At 50.8% G+C, this 16,472-nt stretch overlaps 1 protein-coding gene across 10 annotated transcripts in view; it reads right to left on the reverse strand.

The window, feature by feature from the left end:
• The window catches only part of HPS4 (HPS4 biogenesis of lysosomal organelles complex 3 subunit 2), a 21,491-nt gene continuing 5,019 nt past the window's right edge, over positions 1–16,472 (reverse strand). For 8 of the 10 annotated variants that reach the window (XM_075898890.2, XM_075898888.2, XM_075898891.2 and 5 more), the window contains 10 exons: positions 15,636–15,743; positions 13,963–14,079; positions 13,730–13,824; positions 11,549–11,621; positions 10,679–10,742; positions 9,882–9,978; positions 8,310–9,309; positions 4,609–4,741; positions 3,083–3,191; positions 1–1,347 (listed from right to left, as the gene is read on the reverse strand). In XM_075898890.2, coding sequence (XP_075755005.2) covers positions 1,176–1,347; positions 3,083–3,191; positions 4,609–4,741; positions 8,310–9,309; positions 9,882–9,978; positions 10,679–10,742; positions 11,549–11,621; positions 13,730–13,824; positions 13,963–14,079; positions 15,636–15,743 — 1,968 coding nt within the window. In that variant the 3' untranslated portion in view covers positions 1–1,175. Of the gene's footprint in view, positions 1,348–3,082; positions 3,192–4,608; positions 4,742–8,309; positions 9,310–9,881; positions 9,979–10,678; positions 10,743–11,548; positions 11,622–13,729; positions 13,825–13,962; positions 14,080–15,635; positions 15,744–16,337 lie in introns of all 10 variants that reach the window. The other 2 variants (XM_075898894.2, XM_075898893.2) reach the window with 2 other exon arrangements.

Below are 16,472 nucleotides of genomic sequence, written 5' to 3' on the forward strand. Positions count from 1 at the left end.
TGTATTTTACTTGTTTTATTTGAACTGCCACAGGGATGTTCATGCTCAGAGCAGTAGCCACCTTTGTACTACAGAAAACGGTCTCAGAGAGGTGTTGTTCCCATAAACTCAGGTCCAGGCTGCCTTAATTGCTAACCTGATGCAAACCAAAACTGGAGGTCAGTTTGTTTCAGCAAAGATGGCAGCTGCAGAGCAGTCGTAAAGCTGCGTGTGTGATGAGTTCGTGGGCTCTCGCCTGTTCTGAATTCAGAGAGGTAGCAAGGAGGTCAGGGCAGCTTCAGCAGGAAAAGCATCTCCATAGGCGCGGCAGCAGAGAGATACAAGTCCTGGGTGCATGTACAGCACAGGCTGTGTGTGTACTGTGTTCAGGCCTGTAAACTGATCTCATAAAGACACTTATGAAAGGCAGGGATGCCCTGGGGAGATAACAGGGTTTGGTGGACCATTTGGAAGGACAGTGTTAAGCAACTTAGCCAAGGAAGGAATGCTGGAGACAGATGGGGAGGGAGGACTAGGAGACCTCCTAGACACTGCTATGTTACAAAAATCTAAGTGCTTTATGCAACTGAGGGGAGTAGTTAGCTCTTCTCCTCTTCCTGCTAGTCCAACAACATTCAGGGCTCTGCTAATTCAAGGTGAGGCACTCCACGGTGACAGGCTCACTCATGGAGCTTCAGAGGTGTAAACCATCTGACTGAGTAGGAGTGTAGGCACAAGGGAGAGCTAGCCCCTGACAGATCTCACAAAGCAAGTATTGCCCAGTAACTCAGCACTCGGTGCCGCTGAGAGCAAGCTAACCGGTCGCTTTCAGTCGAGGTGCTCTGGGGCTCCAAGTTGAAGGTGGCAGATGCCACTGCAATCCGCCTCCTAAGTTCTTTGGTAACAGTCAACATTTCCCAACAGACCACAGCAAGGCAAAGGGCCCCCTGAGCATGCACATGGCATGCTGGATTTACCTGGGAGTCCAGACCACCAGCCCAAGAGCAGGGCACTCAGCTGTCCTGGCTACTCACTGTTTAACCGACCAAGGCACGACACACAAATAAAGCTTTGTGCCCCCAGGTTCTTTACAGAGCCGCTGGTATAGAATAAAAGTCTTGGCGTTTTAGCTTATTACAGACAGAGCTTCTCCCGGCTTGGATTTGGACAGGCCATTCCAAGAGGTCAAAGCCAGCTCAGAGCAGATTCAACCCATGCTTCAGCAGCTTCTGTTTGGCCTTGCCTGGCAAACTGAACGCACTGTCATGAGGGTTGGGAACCCCTGAATTGCGCAGAGGAGTGGTCAGCTGCTGGAAGTAAGTCTCCTGGACTGGGTTCTGGCAGGCATACACAGCAGTGGAGGCATTCCTAGAAGGACAGAAAGGAAAGCAAAGGTCAAGGCTCTGAGAGGAAGATGCAAGCACCCTGGTGTTCTTTGCGAGTTCCATTAGAACACATGGCAGTGTGACACTGAACAGCCAGCCCCAAGGACGAGAGTAAAGGCATGGGTAGTCCCGACTGGCTACAGGAGCCCTGCTCCATCTGCACCACTTCATAAAAGCAGGGGGCATGTTTATGTGACAGTGACAGCAAGAAATGTGGTGGACTAACCCCGGGAATACAAGAGACTGACAAGGTGTCCCACAGCACAACAGGTGTCCATTAGGGATGTAACAGGGTAGTCGGTTAACTGATTAATCGGGATTTTAAATGCCTAGTTAATGTCACTTTTCACAGCCTCTCAGCTAACTAACAAGTCTGCAGAGACAAGTGATACTAACACACAAGTATCACTTCTCACAGCAGATTTACTCAGTCCCAGCAAGCCCAAGGTGGGAAGATGGAGAGGGAGGGAGACAGCAGGAGGCAGGGATGATGGGGGTGGGAGTTAGTATGGGGAACTGAGTCCAAAGCCCCACGGCTGTAGTCTGAGGCCCATGACCCACACCTGAAGCCCTGCAGCCAGGATACTGAGCCCACCACTGCGCAGCTGAAGCCCAAAGCCCCACGACCACACTAGCAGCAGCCATGACAGCTCAGCATGTCAGAGGCCTAGGCCGGCTTGCAGTGTGCAATGATACGCAGGGATTGGTTTGCCACAGCGTGGACAAGACCCCCACCCATACCTGTATACAAAGATTGCCGAGATCCTTCCCACAGTGCACTTTCCCATGTGCTGCTGCTGTCACTGCCTGCACCCCCTCTGGGCACGGGCAGCAAGGGAGAGATGCTTGGCATTTCCCAGCCAGCCTACCTTGCACGCAGTGAGGCAGCAGGTAGCCAGAAGTGTAGGCCTGGCTGGGAAGGCCAACTTGTGCCAAATGGATGCAAAACGACTCAGTTCCTTGTAACAGGAACAGGGTGGAGGCAGTGTCTGTGCCCCCGTGACACCATGAAAGGCTCTGACTGATGAAACCATCTTGCTTGGAGCATTGAATTTAGTTTGCCACACACGCCGCAGCCTGTTTCCAACCCAACATGCCAGGCAAGAAAACAAACCCAGACTGACAATTTCAGACGCCTTTGGCTCCAAGCCGAGACACAAGTTTACTACGAACAGCTCTATTTAAAGCTGCAGCTTCGAACCTTATGGTGCCAGGAGCTGGCAACATTCTAGCGCTATGTCTTCATCCAAGCCTTTGGCAACAGTCATCTTGCTGTCCGCTCACTCCACTCAGCAGCTGAACATCAGGAAATGAGGTGAGCTGACTGGGTCTTTGGTAAGAGGGAACTCTAGGGAGTATGCAGAACACAAAGGGCCTTCGCTTCTGTTTGGCCTTGCCTAGCAAACTGAATGCACTGTCTTGAGGGCTGGGAACCCCAGAGTTGTGCAGAGGAGTGGCCAGCTGCTGGAAGTAAGTCTCCTGGACCGCGTTCTGGCAGGCATACATAGCAGTGACCTGGCCTGGCTTTCCTGCATCCTACACAGAGCTCATGGGCTGGGATGCTAACTACTGTACCTCTTGAAGACAAGTAGCTTAAAGGCCTTCTAACAAGGCAAGCATGTTCTGAAGTGCCCCACGCTCATCTCCTCCCCCTATCACCTCTGGATGGAAGCAGCTCCCCTGGCTGAAGAGAGGAGGAAGCACCAGGCAGCCCTTACCTGATGATCATTTCAGAAGCAGTCGGGTGCTGGTGGAAGTCAGAGTGGATCAGACTCACAGCTTTCAAGAACTGCTGATCCTGAGCGCCTAGTACCTGGGGCAGGTTTGCTGCAGAGAAGAAAGAGGGAGAGGTTAGGAAGCTGCCTGTGCAAGGTAGTTTGTCCCAGCTTTGTCAGCGGGAAAGAATGCTGGATTTCTGCCCTCTGCCTGCGGTGGTCAGAGAGTGAGCCAAAGGGACATGACACAGGCAGTATGGTGATGAAGGCAGGGGACAGGCTCACAAACAGCACAACAATAGACCAAAGCAGGATCATTTGGGCCACTCTCTCTCTCCCCAGTCTCTCTCTCTTCTGTGCTGGAGAAGGCATGTGGCTAGCAATGGTTAGTGCTCATGGGCTGGCGGGAGACACGAGTACGGACTGGAACGATGAGAGGTGATCTGGGATCTATGCAGCTCTAAGGGGACGCCAGCACAGACTATGACTGACAAAAGCTCAGGCCACCATGCTAAAGAGCTGGGCAGTGCAGCTTGGGCTTGCTTGGGCTCTGACACCAGGGCTGGGGCCCAAACTCCAGCCCGAGCTGGAGCAGCTACCCAGCGATTTACAATGCGGCAGCCCAAGCCCTGTAAGCCTATGTTGGTCAGCCCAGGCTCTGCGCCTGGCTGTCATGGGCTGCTGCTCAAGGGTAAGGTCAGTCCCATGTTACTGTTCCATTGGCAGATATTTTCACAGCCACAGATGTGCTGAGTGCCCAGTGCTGCTATGCTCACAGATGGGGAGGCAGCAACTCCACCGAGACGGGGCAGGTGAGATACAGCTGTCAGGAAATGGTCAGGCAGAATCAGGACGGTGTTGGAAAGGACACTGCCCACAAGCAGACTCCCACTCTCACTCCCAGAGACATTTGGCTTGAGCCTGACACAAGCTGATCACAGACCCTGCCTGAACTTCCAGTGCTGACCATGGTCACAACTTGGGCATTGGGTGAAAGGCCAGATGGGGAAGGCCAGCCCTTCTGCCCAAGGCCCCGCCCCTTCCACCTAAAGACACGCCCACCCCCAGCTTGATCTTTCTGGGCCATGTGGGGAGCTGGGGCTGCTGTGCTGTGGCACCTGCCCGGCCCTCACCAGTGGCTGAGGAAAGCCGCACTGCTGCACAGCAGCTCTATCCCTCCCTGGTGGCTGGGGAGAGCTGGGCTGCTGTGCAGAGGCTTTATCCCTCTCTGGAGACCACTGCTGAGCTGGGCTGCTACACTGCAGCCCTAGCCTTCTCCCCTGGTGGCCCAACCCTTAGGCATTTCGGTGTGTAGGCAGTTTTAAGAAGGCTGTGCCTTCCCTTGCCTACATTACCAACTGCCTATGGGTCACCGTTTACCAGGCACCAGCAGTATGCACTCCCAAAAGCAGGACAGGCACCCAGCACCTGGGCTGTGCTAACTTCAGACAGCAGTTCAGGCAGGAGATGTTAACACAGGCAAGTTAAAACAAGGCAGCAAGCCTAGAGCTCTGGAAACAAGGCCTCACCTGTCAGCACATTCTGAATGCAGTCGTAGTGAGTAAAGCTGTAGGTGGCTTTGACTGCAGAGGAATGATCTTTGGGCAAAGTCTCCTGCAGGTGAACCTCCAGGCCATTGAGAGAAGCCAGACTGCTGTGATACTGCAAACAGAGCAACACACGTGTGCATCAGAGAAGACTCACCATTTACTAGGGGCTGTAATTTGTCTGGACAAACATGGATGACATGCCAATGAACCCACAACTGACATGTGGGTTCTGATCCATCCCTGGAAGCATTATCAACTCAAGGCTGTTTGGTGGCTTGTGTGGTACTAACTGGTGGATTCCCGTCCATTTATTAGCCCACAGGTCAATGATGCAGTAGGTTTGGCAAAGGACACGAGAGTGGCAAAAGGGCCTTTCAAGCACCAACGGCAGTTCATCAGCATGGGATGCAAGACTTAATGACCTCACTTCCTCCCAGCACTTCTCTATGGGGTGCCCATTTTCACAGAATCATAGAATCCCAAGACTGGAAGGGACTTTGAGAGGTCATCGAGTCCTGTCCCCTGCCCTTATGGCAGGACCCAGCACCATCTATACTATCTGACAGGTGTCTGTCTAACCTGCTCTTAAATATCTTCAGTGACAGAGATTCCACAACTTCCCTAGGCAATTTATCCCAGTGCTTTGCCACTTAGACAGGTAAGACATTTTCCTTAATGTCCAACCTAAATGTTTCTTGCTAGAATTTAAGCCCATTGCTTCTTGTCCTATTATCAGAATATGGAAGGAGAATAATTTTTCTCCATCCTCCTCATAAACACTCTTTGAGGTACTTGAGTTAGGGACTTAGGTATTTTCATGAAGGCACTGTCCATTTTTTAAATCAGTAACTGAATATTACTCAGGTGACAGAAGGCTCTTGCTGCTGTAATTGAAAATTAGTGTTAGGTGCATTCCAATGTAACACATTTACACTGTATTTAATTGCAGAAGCCTGGCATTGGATGCATCTTCCCTCTAGGTAGCACACTACTCCCTCTCCTGCCAGACAACAGAGCTTTTCACAGCTCTAAGAGAGCCAAAGGGGGCTGGACTCGCTTCTGAAAACAGCCCATCTGCTCCAACTCCATCCAAATTGCAAAACATGAGATTAAGAATTTCTACCAGTAACTAGGGAGCTGTCACTGGTCCCAAGAACACACAACCACCGACTAGGCATTAGACAATGGAACTGCTGTCCAACGAGGCATGGGGGACCCCTCTGTCTCTTCCTATAGCGGGGTGCACAGACAGGGCTGAACCGCGGGTTGAGGCAGGATGGGCAAGATCTCCCACTGCAGTCTCCAGCATGCTTCCCCTCAAGGAAGATTAGTTTTCTCATCTTCAAAAGTGTCCCTGTCCCCTCCTCAGCCACAGGGAGGGTCATGCTTCCATTCGGCTCACTGGGCTCAGAACAGGTTCTTTTCAGGCTCCACACCCTGTCCATTTTATAGATGGATAAACAATACAGAGAGGCTGAGTGGTTTGCCGAAAGTCAGAGAGCACGATGGAGCACACTAGGACCCAGGAGTGCTGATTGACAGTCCTCTGCTGTATCCGTTAGACCAGCAGTATGCAACCTATGGGTTGCAACCCCCAAAAGGGGTCGCAGCTATCTTCCTGGGGGGTCACAGCACTTTGATCCGGGCCGTCCAGCATTTTGTTTTCCTGGCTCGGTGCCTTATGTACACATGGCAGGGGAAGTGGACCGGCGTTTTAAATTAAAGGGGCCACAACAAAATGTTCCTGGCTTTTTTTTTTTTTGGCTCAACAAAAATTAAAAATGTTCCCAGTTCCGGGGGTTGCGAATGAAAAAAGGTTGAGCACCACTGCGTTAGACCACAATCCCATTCAAAACTCAGCTGGGAGGCCACCTTTCTGCCAGTGGAGATCAAGTGTCCTGCATCTAGGAATGGGACAGCTGAGGGGTTCTCATTACATCAGATCTGGCCCAAAACTTACACTGGGTAAGAACATGCTTTTGGAACTGCAAAGGGTAAGATCAAACCCAACATTTAAATGATTCAACTCCTACAGGCAGAGCCTTGACAAATGGCTTTCCAGAACATCTCAACCCTGACATAACTGACCTGTGGGAATGCAGGCATGCCAGAAAGGGAAGCTGATTAGTCTGTGTTCACTGCCCATTAGAAACGCAACCCACCCTGATTCAACAGTGTGTATGCAGACAGTGATCATTCAAAGCTGCGCACTCAATGTCAGGCTTTGTGTGGGTGAGGCACCTGGGGCTCCACAGGGATTTTTCCAAGGGGAGAAGTGGGCCAACTAGCAAGTGGCAAGTTTATAACAAAGGCACAAATGACAGGGTTAGATAGGCCACATTTCCCTTATGGCTGTTCTGTCTCACTCCCCAGTGAGAGAAACAGAGAGAGGAGCTGGTGAAGGCACATTCCGGAGGAGCTGTCCACATAGCCGCAGGCCTCGCTTACCATGCCACAGCACCACCAGCAAATGCGACTCAAAAGCAGGGCCCAGATGGGGGGGGGGGGGGGGAGGGAGGGAGGGAGGGAGGGTGGAGTTAGCCTGAGGCACAGAGAGAAAGAGAGCACTGCACTTGCCAATCACCTGGCTGGATTTGCAGCACCTCCCTTTCCTGGTGAGTCATTCCTGAGTCACTGCACTCTGGTGGCCTGATTACAAGGTGCCAGCCAGAAAGTCACAAATCCTGCATCTTAAGGGAGTACAGCTCAGAACACCCCCCACCTCCTGTTTAGAAAGAAAACAGCAGCTCTGCTGACACAGCAGACTCTAATGCCTTGTTTAGGGAAATGGCACCTAAGCAAGTGTGTCCTTCTCCAGCAGACCAAAGCATTTCCTGGCATCTCACCATTTGCCAGTTAAGCCTGCACACTAACCACAGCCCGCAGAGGAAGCAACAATGACGTGCTTTTGGTGCTGGGTCCTAGGACCCAGCTGCTGACATGAAGTGCCCTCATGACAGCCTCTCTTCATGTGCCATAACTGAACTGTGGAATGGCACCAACCTGCTAGGTCCCTTGGATATGGAAGCCAGCTGCACAGAGTTGCAGGCTGCCAGCCAGTCAAACACCATTTCTTTCCAGATGGAGTTGCCGCCAGACAACCAACTCGTCAGAATTGCTTAAGGATGTAAAATCCTGTTTAACTGGCTAACTGATTAAAGGGGTTAAACCTTCAAATCCCTAGTATCGCTAGGGTCACAAGTTGTAACACGCCAAGGGGGCAATTAAACTTTATGCAGGTAGAGCAGTGTCGGAGAGCTAGCCCTATGTAATTGCAGTGCCTGCTAGTACCCACGGCTCATGGTTAGCACTCTGTAGTGTGGAACATTTAACCACAAGCCCTCCCAGAGGAGCACCCCTCCTGCACAAGCCACTTGTGATCTGCCAGACTAGAACACTGGGGCTGGTCAGTCAGAGCTGCAACATTCCTACTATGCTCATCTCTAAACTGTACTCAAGGGAGGTCTGAAGCCCTTGGTGGGAGGAACCAAAGGGAGAGGGTGGGGGTGGGGTAAAGGGACTTGTCTCCAAGGTCACAGAGTAACCAGAGGGAGAACTGGAACCAGGACTCAAGAGTCTGACTCCCATTCCTCTGCCCAGGCCCCCCATCCCACACTGCCATGAGACAGGAAGGGTATGAAACATTTTCTAATGTGAAGAGGCAGCTTCGTCTGTCTTACCACATCTTCAATGGAGCCCTGGACATCCTTAAACTGCTCCTCCGCCAGCAGCAACAACACCAGCCCTTTAATGCTGTGAACATACAAGAGCATCTTAACCAGCTTGGCCTGCTTGTCTGACACAGTGCAATCAGCGGCGGCTAGACAGTCTGCCCTGGCAGTTACTTCTGTAGGCAACCTGTTCTCTCTGCTCTTGGGCGCGCCTGGACCATCTGCCCTGACGCTGTGTTGCTGTCTTGCTTGGCCTCCAGCAACAGGAAACAGATTCCTACCCCAGTCATCTGCAGGGAACGTTTGCTCCAACTGTGCTGCATAGGGCAGGGGCTCCTGCCCAGAAGCATCAAACCACGTTGCTCCAGATCCTCTTCCAAAGGCCCCATTCTGGTTGCTGGGGTCTTGACTGTCCACACTCGACAGACCGTCACCTTCACTTGAATGATTTCTTCTCGACTCTTTGAGTGGGTAGCAGGTGGAGAGGCTGCCACTGGCTGTGTGACGCCTCTGGAGGCTGCAGCATTCAGACACCTCCACCTTACTAGTGCTAGAGCGCAATGTGGGCTCCATAGGGCCTCCACCCTCCTGCCCCGGGGCACCCAGCTTTGGAAAGCCTGAGGCCGTGCCTGTGTCTCGCATGCACTCTGCAGCAGGCAGTTTGGAACTGATGGGCAGGACTCCCAGCTTTCTCTGTAGTGGAGAAGATAGTTTGAAGCAGCCAGAACTCAACACTGGGCTTTCACTGCTGGGGCTGCTCACTGCTTCAGCAGGGAAATTCTCTACACTGGCCTGTGGTTTGGAGAAACCACTGGTAGAAGCTGTATTTGCAAAGGTGACTGAGTTCAGAGTATCTTCTGCTGTGATGGCACTTGAGCCCTGAGCAAGGGGCTCTCTCACCCACAGAGCAGACTGGCTTCGGACTTCATCAGCCCGGGCCGAATCTGAGAATGCTCGTGAGCGGAGGGTGTTCTTAGATCCTGTTGGGTTTCCTGGAGATGTGGGCAACCTAACAGGAGACAAGAGCAGCACTCTATTAACCACTGAGTTGCAGATACGTGGCAAATCAGAGGCCAGTAACAATCAGAAAAATAAACACCCCCATTTCCTGTTGAAAACCTGATCTGCACTCCTGATCTGAATGTACCCAGCAAAGGAGGAACTGGCTAATCTCAGAGGCTGTGCCCGTCTCAAACCTCAGCGAGGAACTCCCAGAGCAGTGCAGTCTTCTCTTCTGTGCTGGGCATATTGCTCCCTTACATGCAACACAAAGAACGGAGGCTATACTCCGAGCACTGGGGCTCAGAGATGATGGTGTGTCAGCTTGTCTGAGGTGGGGAGGTCATTTTGCTTTATGTAAAGCACAGCAGCAGAGATAAGCCCAAGCCCTTTCCTCCCAGACAATTCAAGTTATTCGAGTTACCCAGCCAGATAAGCCCCCAACAACGGCAGTACCCCTCACTCAGGCCTCGTGTTATTCTGAGGGAAGATAGCAGCAAAAAATAGTGAGCATGGGCTTGGTGGCGGCATGAGCTCAGCTGCTGCAGAGACTCTTTACCACCTCAGGAATTCACTTCCTACCTAGTCATCCACTCTACTGGAAACTCCCGGAGCGCTGTGGCTTCATCTTCTGTTAGGAAAACTGGGATGATAGAGACATCCTGGGGCAATGGGAGACCTGCAAGAGCAGAACGGACATAGACCAGTGAGAAGAAATTAAAATGTCTGTACGGATGCCAGACTCCATCAGTGCAGTCCTCCTGTGAGAGGAGAGGAAGGAGGCCTCTGGCCAAGGCCCACGCCTGGCTCTGGAAGCCATAGCACAGAACTGACCAGGCGGCTTTTTCCTCAGCCCTTTACAAACTCAATGCCTGGTACCGGCAAATACCCTGTGGCTTTTCTGAGCATCCCAGAGATACAGCAGCGGATGTGAGGAGAGGGCAGAGGAAGAGCTGCCCAAAACGAGTGGAACATCCTCAGGTCTAACTCACCAAAGGGATGAAAGAAAAAGTCCAGTTCTGAGTCGCTGTTCAGAACCCAAACTCCTGCCATACGTCCAAACCTTTGCACCCTTTCTACTTTCACAGTTTTGTCACTGACCAAGTTGACGCACCCCCAGTTCCACATAGCTGCAGAATTTGTGGGAGAACCCATATGAGCAAATCCCTGCCCTTAAGATGCAGGAACAGGCCCTAGATCCGCCTCACAATACCCACTGAACAGACTCTGGAAGGTGGGTGCACCTGGAACTTTATCTGGGGCATAATGGAAGCAGCAAGATCTGCCCTGTTATGTTTTAACTGCAGTAGAGGGTAAAACTGGATCTCAGAAGGAAACCAGGCCGGAAAAGGGCAGCACACTCCTGCAATGCAGCTCACCATGTGCGCTGTGCGACGAGCCTGACTTATGCTCCTGCAGCACCTCCCCACTTGCAGGTATACTCTGAAAATAAAGCACAGTTATCACTGGCCTGCCTTAAGACTGTTCAACAGGAGCCACCAGACACACACACAGGCTCAACCCCAAGGCCACCGAAGTCCTTGGGGATTTTCCCCCTGACGGCAATGGACTCTGGATCAGGCCCTGAGGGCAAGACTGTGATAAACCTACTCATGCTCTGCAGTGACTTGCTGCTCCAGGAGCCATGCTGAGTTCACTGGGACTAGCAAGGAAGTAAATCTTTGTTCATTCCCTGAACCAATGTCAAAACAGATGCTTTCCCAATCTGTTGTGCCATGCAACCGCACACAGATGTGCAAGCGTAACACCTCTTGGAATGCTGTGTTAATTTAGTAACAGACAGAATGAGAAAACTAAGGGATTACACAGGAACACTAAAGAAAACTCAGTGGGTAATGAGTTAGCTATGAGCATTTTGCCCGTGTCACATAACAAGCATTTAATTTTTCAGCAAACACTGCAGTTTTAGAGTAAGGGGATCGCTATATACATTCATTCAGTATGTAGCTAAGCAGCTGCCTTTGGCCAGGTTAATCTGAAAATGACCGATCATTTCTGACCTCTTGACAAGAATTCAATAGGCAAAATACTGACAGGAGAAAAGCTCCCATGTGCAGCAGCACCATCTAGACTCCTGAACATCAACAGGAATTTTGATTTTTGTTAGCCAGGAGAACCATTTCACATCAGCATCAAGCAGCTCCAGGAATGCTGGCTGGCTGGTTCTGTGGTGTGAGTCACACATAGATGGGATATACATGCTGCTGGGCTTGGGTTTAACAACATACCTTTCCTGCAGCTTCTGTTCCTTGAAGGAGAACCTTGGCAGTGAGAGGAGGTGGAAGTTGCGTGCTCACAACCCTAGCAGGGCAGAATACAAACATAACCAGCTATGAGCTGAGTTTCTTGCTGAAGTTCAGGTTCACCACCACCCCTGCTAAGCTTAGTTTTCTGGGGAAGGCAGATTGCTCTCACACTTGCTGGGGGCACTGTGCTCTGCTCTTTCGCCATCCTGAAAGCAGGTTCCAAACCCCATTCCGCGCATTTGCAGACACCCCAGCTGAACCACGGGAGGTTCGTGGACTGAAAAGGGGGAGCTAAATCACACAATGACAAGTAAGTTGTGAGGTCAAACTAGCACCTCCAGCAGCAGTGATGGCCCATGGACCTGCAAGGCCTTTAGACATTCCTGTCAATCCCAGGGCACTTCCTGGAGATGAGTAAGGGGGAATTACACTCCCCAGCAAAACACACAGAATCAGCAAAAGTAAAATTTCATGCTGGGTATTTACCATTCATTGGGAAGCCTGGTTTTGTTGAGTCAAATGTAACAGTGATCCAAGGCAAAGAAACTCTGTGTGGGTAAAGCCTTTTCCCTCCCCACTCTCCTGCAGAGCTGGACACTGGTAGAGGACAGCACCAAGAAAACCAGTACTAATGCTTTTGTGCCCCTGGCCTCTTCCACAGGCACACCAGCAAGCCAGAGAAAGGGATCTGGCTAGGCTCTTCACTTATTCCCAGGTGAGATGCAGGTTCTGCAAGAGACTCTGCAGAGGGGAAGTCTGACCCAAACATAAGTCTCTCTCTGTTGCACTGGGATGTAGCATGGAGGTTCATGCTTAGTGATGTAGTGATTAATCTGGTGGCCAAGTGGCCCACAGCCTTTCTGGTCAGAGTTGTTTTGCACAAGAAAAAAGTTTCTGCCCACAAGAAAATCAATATGCTAGAGAAGACAGAGGCATGTGACACGGATGGGACCACTATGGGGACTTCAAGGACATCAAGACCCCATGCAACTCATACACACCTTCAGGACACACCATGTGAACTTGAGGCCCAGTGTCAAAACAGACCTCCATTCTCAGAAGTGTTCTGCACTTGTAACAAGTCACCTGAATAAAGGATGCTAAGAACTGGAGGAAAATATTTGCTGTGCATGTGAAGCCACTCCCATAAAAAGGAAAACCAGGATCAGAGATGAATCACTCAGACTTGGTCGGATGCACTTACTGCAAAGCAAGTCTCCACCTCTTACCAGAGGTGCCACTGACACATGTCATGGAGCTCTTTTAGTAGCACCCCAAAGAAGGAGCTCCCAACTTCTGTCACAAGGGAATGCCTGAAGTCCCTAATCCACTGGCTCTGTAAGATCTTCTCTGGCCCAGCTACCACTACCCATAGACTCTTTAGCTGAATAAAGCCAGCATTTCTCCTGGAGGGGGCAGGTTCCCTTTTCCTGCATATACTCCACATCAGTGTGGACGAGTCACCTGGCCAGCAAACCAGTCATTTAAAAAACATAGAATGATTATTGGCAAGGCAGGGGGAAGAGCTGGCTAAGAAAGGGGAAAAGCTCTAAGCTGGGTCTGTCCCCCAGCCAGTCTGAACATGTGAAAGGTCCCTGCGACAGAACAGGCATCTAGATCTAGTAGACAGAGCATGCCAGAGAATCAGTTATGCCACTGATGGCCCATTCTATAACATCTATAGAGTGGTAACACCTACATGTTAACTGGGTCAGGACCTTATTGTGCCAGGTGCTGTCCAGAATATAGGGACTGCCCCCTGCATAAAAGAGCTCCCCTGCCCTAACAGGTTGAATCTCTCACCCTAAGTGACCCATCCAGAGAAGCCTATGGGAATTGGGCACTCAGATCTCACTGAAATGTACTGGGAGCTAGGTGCCTATTGACACCCAGCCCCTCTGGGCCTTTTGCTTTCTCAAGCACATTTGAGGATAACAATTTACCTAGTTAGAAATGCACCTGAGGCTGGAGAGTGCGATATAGTAATATAAATGTCCGCAATAAGAAGTGTATGGCAGATCTGGGGGTACAGCTGCTGTCATCCCCAAGGGAGCACAGGAAAGCAGCCCTGGTTAGTACAGCTGTAGGAGGGGATTGCCTGCAGTCAACTCAGGTTGAGAACGGACAATCCCAGGGCCCATTCAGAAGTCCTTGGCTACTCACCGGCCTTTATAGAGGATGCAACCTGCCAACACTTGAGGGGAACGCTGGCAGGTCTGCAAGATGAGAGCTGCTTTCAGTAACAGCAGGGGGTCTACCTGCACAAGGAGCAGGAGAAGACAATTAACCATCAAACCCCAGGAAATAATCACAGTAGCAAACAGACCTCTAAAGGGCACCTCTCAGTGCAACAAACTAGTCTAGGTGCTGCCCCTTGCAGAGATTCCAGGAGTTACCTTGGTTCTGTCCAAGTTCCAAAGGGAATTGAAGATCTTGTGTAGGTCGCTGGTGTTTTTCTGGATGTGTTCAATGTACCTGTCCCACTGCGTGCTCAGCTCCTCCCGAGAAAACACCTGGAGAAGCAAGAATCCCCACAGTAAGACACATGGCTGGAGTTAACATGGGATCCAAAGTGCCCAAGACAGTTAGATGGGATTCGTTCAGGGAAGCATCCAAGCAGCAAGTCTTCAATGAAAAGTCCACCAGAACACTAAACCAAGACCAGGAATTGAATCTGGTCCTGCAACAGCAAAAGCCCAGTTAACAGAGGATTTATAGGTGCTGGACAAGAGAGGGCAGACAACAGAGGCCAGATGCCATAGGAACCCAGTAGCTTAATTCTGGTTGTCTGCACTCTCCTTTTCATTACTGACAACAGAGAACAGGTGGGGAAAGGCACTCTCCAATCTGGCATGGGATGCTGAGTGCCACACTAGACGGACAGTGGCAAGGAAATGCTCAAACATCATCCAGTTCCCTTTCACCATCCTGGAACAAGGGGACAGCCCACAAGACCTCAGTGTGCAACATGGATGGCAGCAAGATGCGTGCATGTGACCTTTGGTTTCACACTGGCATGCAGCAGGAGTTTGTCAAGGGGCAGAAAGTTGCCAGACTCTCCCCTGCAATACTCCCCTCAGATCTGGGAACATCATTCCCCATCTGAAAGCAGCTACGAGACAGAAAGATATACAGAGGTGAAGGGAGGCTAGAGAAACAAAGGCTTAGATCTGCATAGCTAGGCTCAGGGGAATGGAAACCACCTGTGGCTGAGAGGCCTTCTAAGGCAAGGCTACTCAACCCGCGGCCCATTTGTTTGTGGCCCACAGTGTGGTTTGGATTTATACATGGCCTGTGGGTGGGATCCTTTGAACATGGCCTTCACTGGGAACATGCTCCACAAGGGCGAGGCATCTCCCAGGAGGGGTGAGCATTGAAAGATGCAAGCAGATGAGCTGGCTGGTACAGGGTGTCAATGTTTCTAGCTCCCAGGGAGGAGGTGCTGTGAGTGCTGGGGCATTGTGGAAAGTGCTGGCTATTTAGCCATGTGGGCAAAGCCTGCGAGGTACCGACTGGCTCACAATGGCCACATATGGGTCCGGTGCCGCAGCTTAAGGCTTAATCTTTGTATTCATGCCTGTCAACGTGAAAGAAGATATCTGCATATATTTGCAACCACACTTAAGTTGCAGCTCTTGGCATGTGCTGTGAGTATCATTGTGGCCCTCGGGGCTTCCAAAGTTGAGTAGCCCTGCTCTAAGGAGCAAAAGGAATGATGTATACTGGGGTAGAGGCAGGGACTAGACATGATGGGAGAACAAGAGAAGGAAACACCCTAAACATGAGGAATCTTCCCATGAAGTTATAAGAGGGATTGTCTCCTAAGAGAAGTGGGGGGAACGTCATCATGTAGGATGCTGACGACATCACAAACGAGATCTTGCCATGTAGGGATGGGACCTAAGGACTTTCCAGCTCACATTCCTGTGATCTCCAAGCTGCCTGGGTGCAGGAAGGCCGAGGGAATATGTCAGCCTCCACAAAACTGACCAGGCTTCAGCCATTCTGGGAGAGAGTCAGACCCTCATTGATCAGGGAGAGATACCCACCACTGTTAGTCTGCAATTACCGTGTAAGCATGACACACAGATCCATTGTAAAATCTGAAGAGTCCAATCAGTAGTTCCAGAAATTGTTGACAGCTGATATCAGGGAGTTCAATGGTACAGCCCAGCGCCTTCAACACACAAGGGTACAGAACAAAAGTTTCTGATGTGGCCATGCTATTGGCAAAGCAAACAGCTGCAGCATGCTTGAAAACTCAGTTTGGGAAGTGTCAGCAGTAGCATCTGTCCTATCAGCAAAGGTGGAAAGCCAGAGCTTGAAGGCAAAGGTGAAAAACTCAAGGGCCTGACCTCTAGTTTAATGCTTAAATTGCCAAGAACATCTGGCCCAAACTGAATATTTTGAGGCTCAATTCACTAATTAATGACCTTGAGAAGAGGCTTCCATCTTCCTCCACCAGAGAATAAGACAGTGCACCAAACTTCTGAGAATCCACAAAAGTAACTAGATTGTCAGGGGGTTCTACTTGTTGGGAGAACTTCCTGCAGTGTGGCTTTACCCCCCAATTGGGAATGCCCACTGAATGAGCTGCAAGTGGCCTGGATCAGTTCTCAGAGCATGTGACCACATCACATCACAGAAACTAGATCTGCTCCCAACATAAGAAATCCACTATCATTGCCAAGAGCTTTGCAATGGGTAAAGAGCTTCCCAGCCCTTTGGTATACGCTACATCCATGGAGTTCTGTTTTCAGCTAGTTTGTACCTTTTCCATCGGCCCATAGATCCTTGTAGCCCGAATCCTACAGCTGCAGGTCTCTCCTGAATTCTGCCAGGCCACTGCCACCAGTACCCTAAGAAATCAACCCTTATGCAAGTTCCTAGAGCTCCTCACATGCCT

Source organism: Pelodiscus sinensis, chromosome Z, assembly GCF_052426305.1.
Source record: "Pelodiscus sinensis isolate ZL-2025 chromosome Z, ASM5242630v1, whole genome shotgun sequence".
Taxonomy (NCBI): domain Eukaryota; kingdom Metazoa; phylum Chordata; order Testudines; family Trionychidae; genus Pelodiscus; species Pelodiscus sinensis.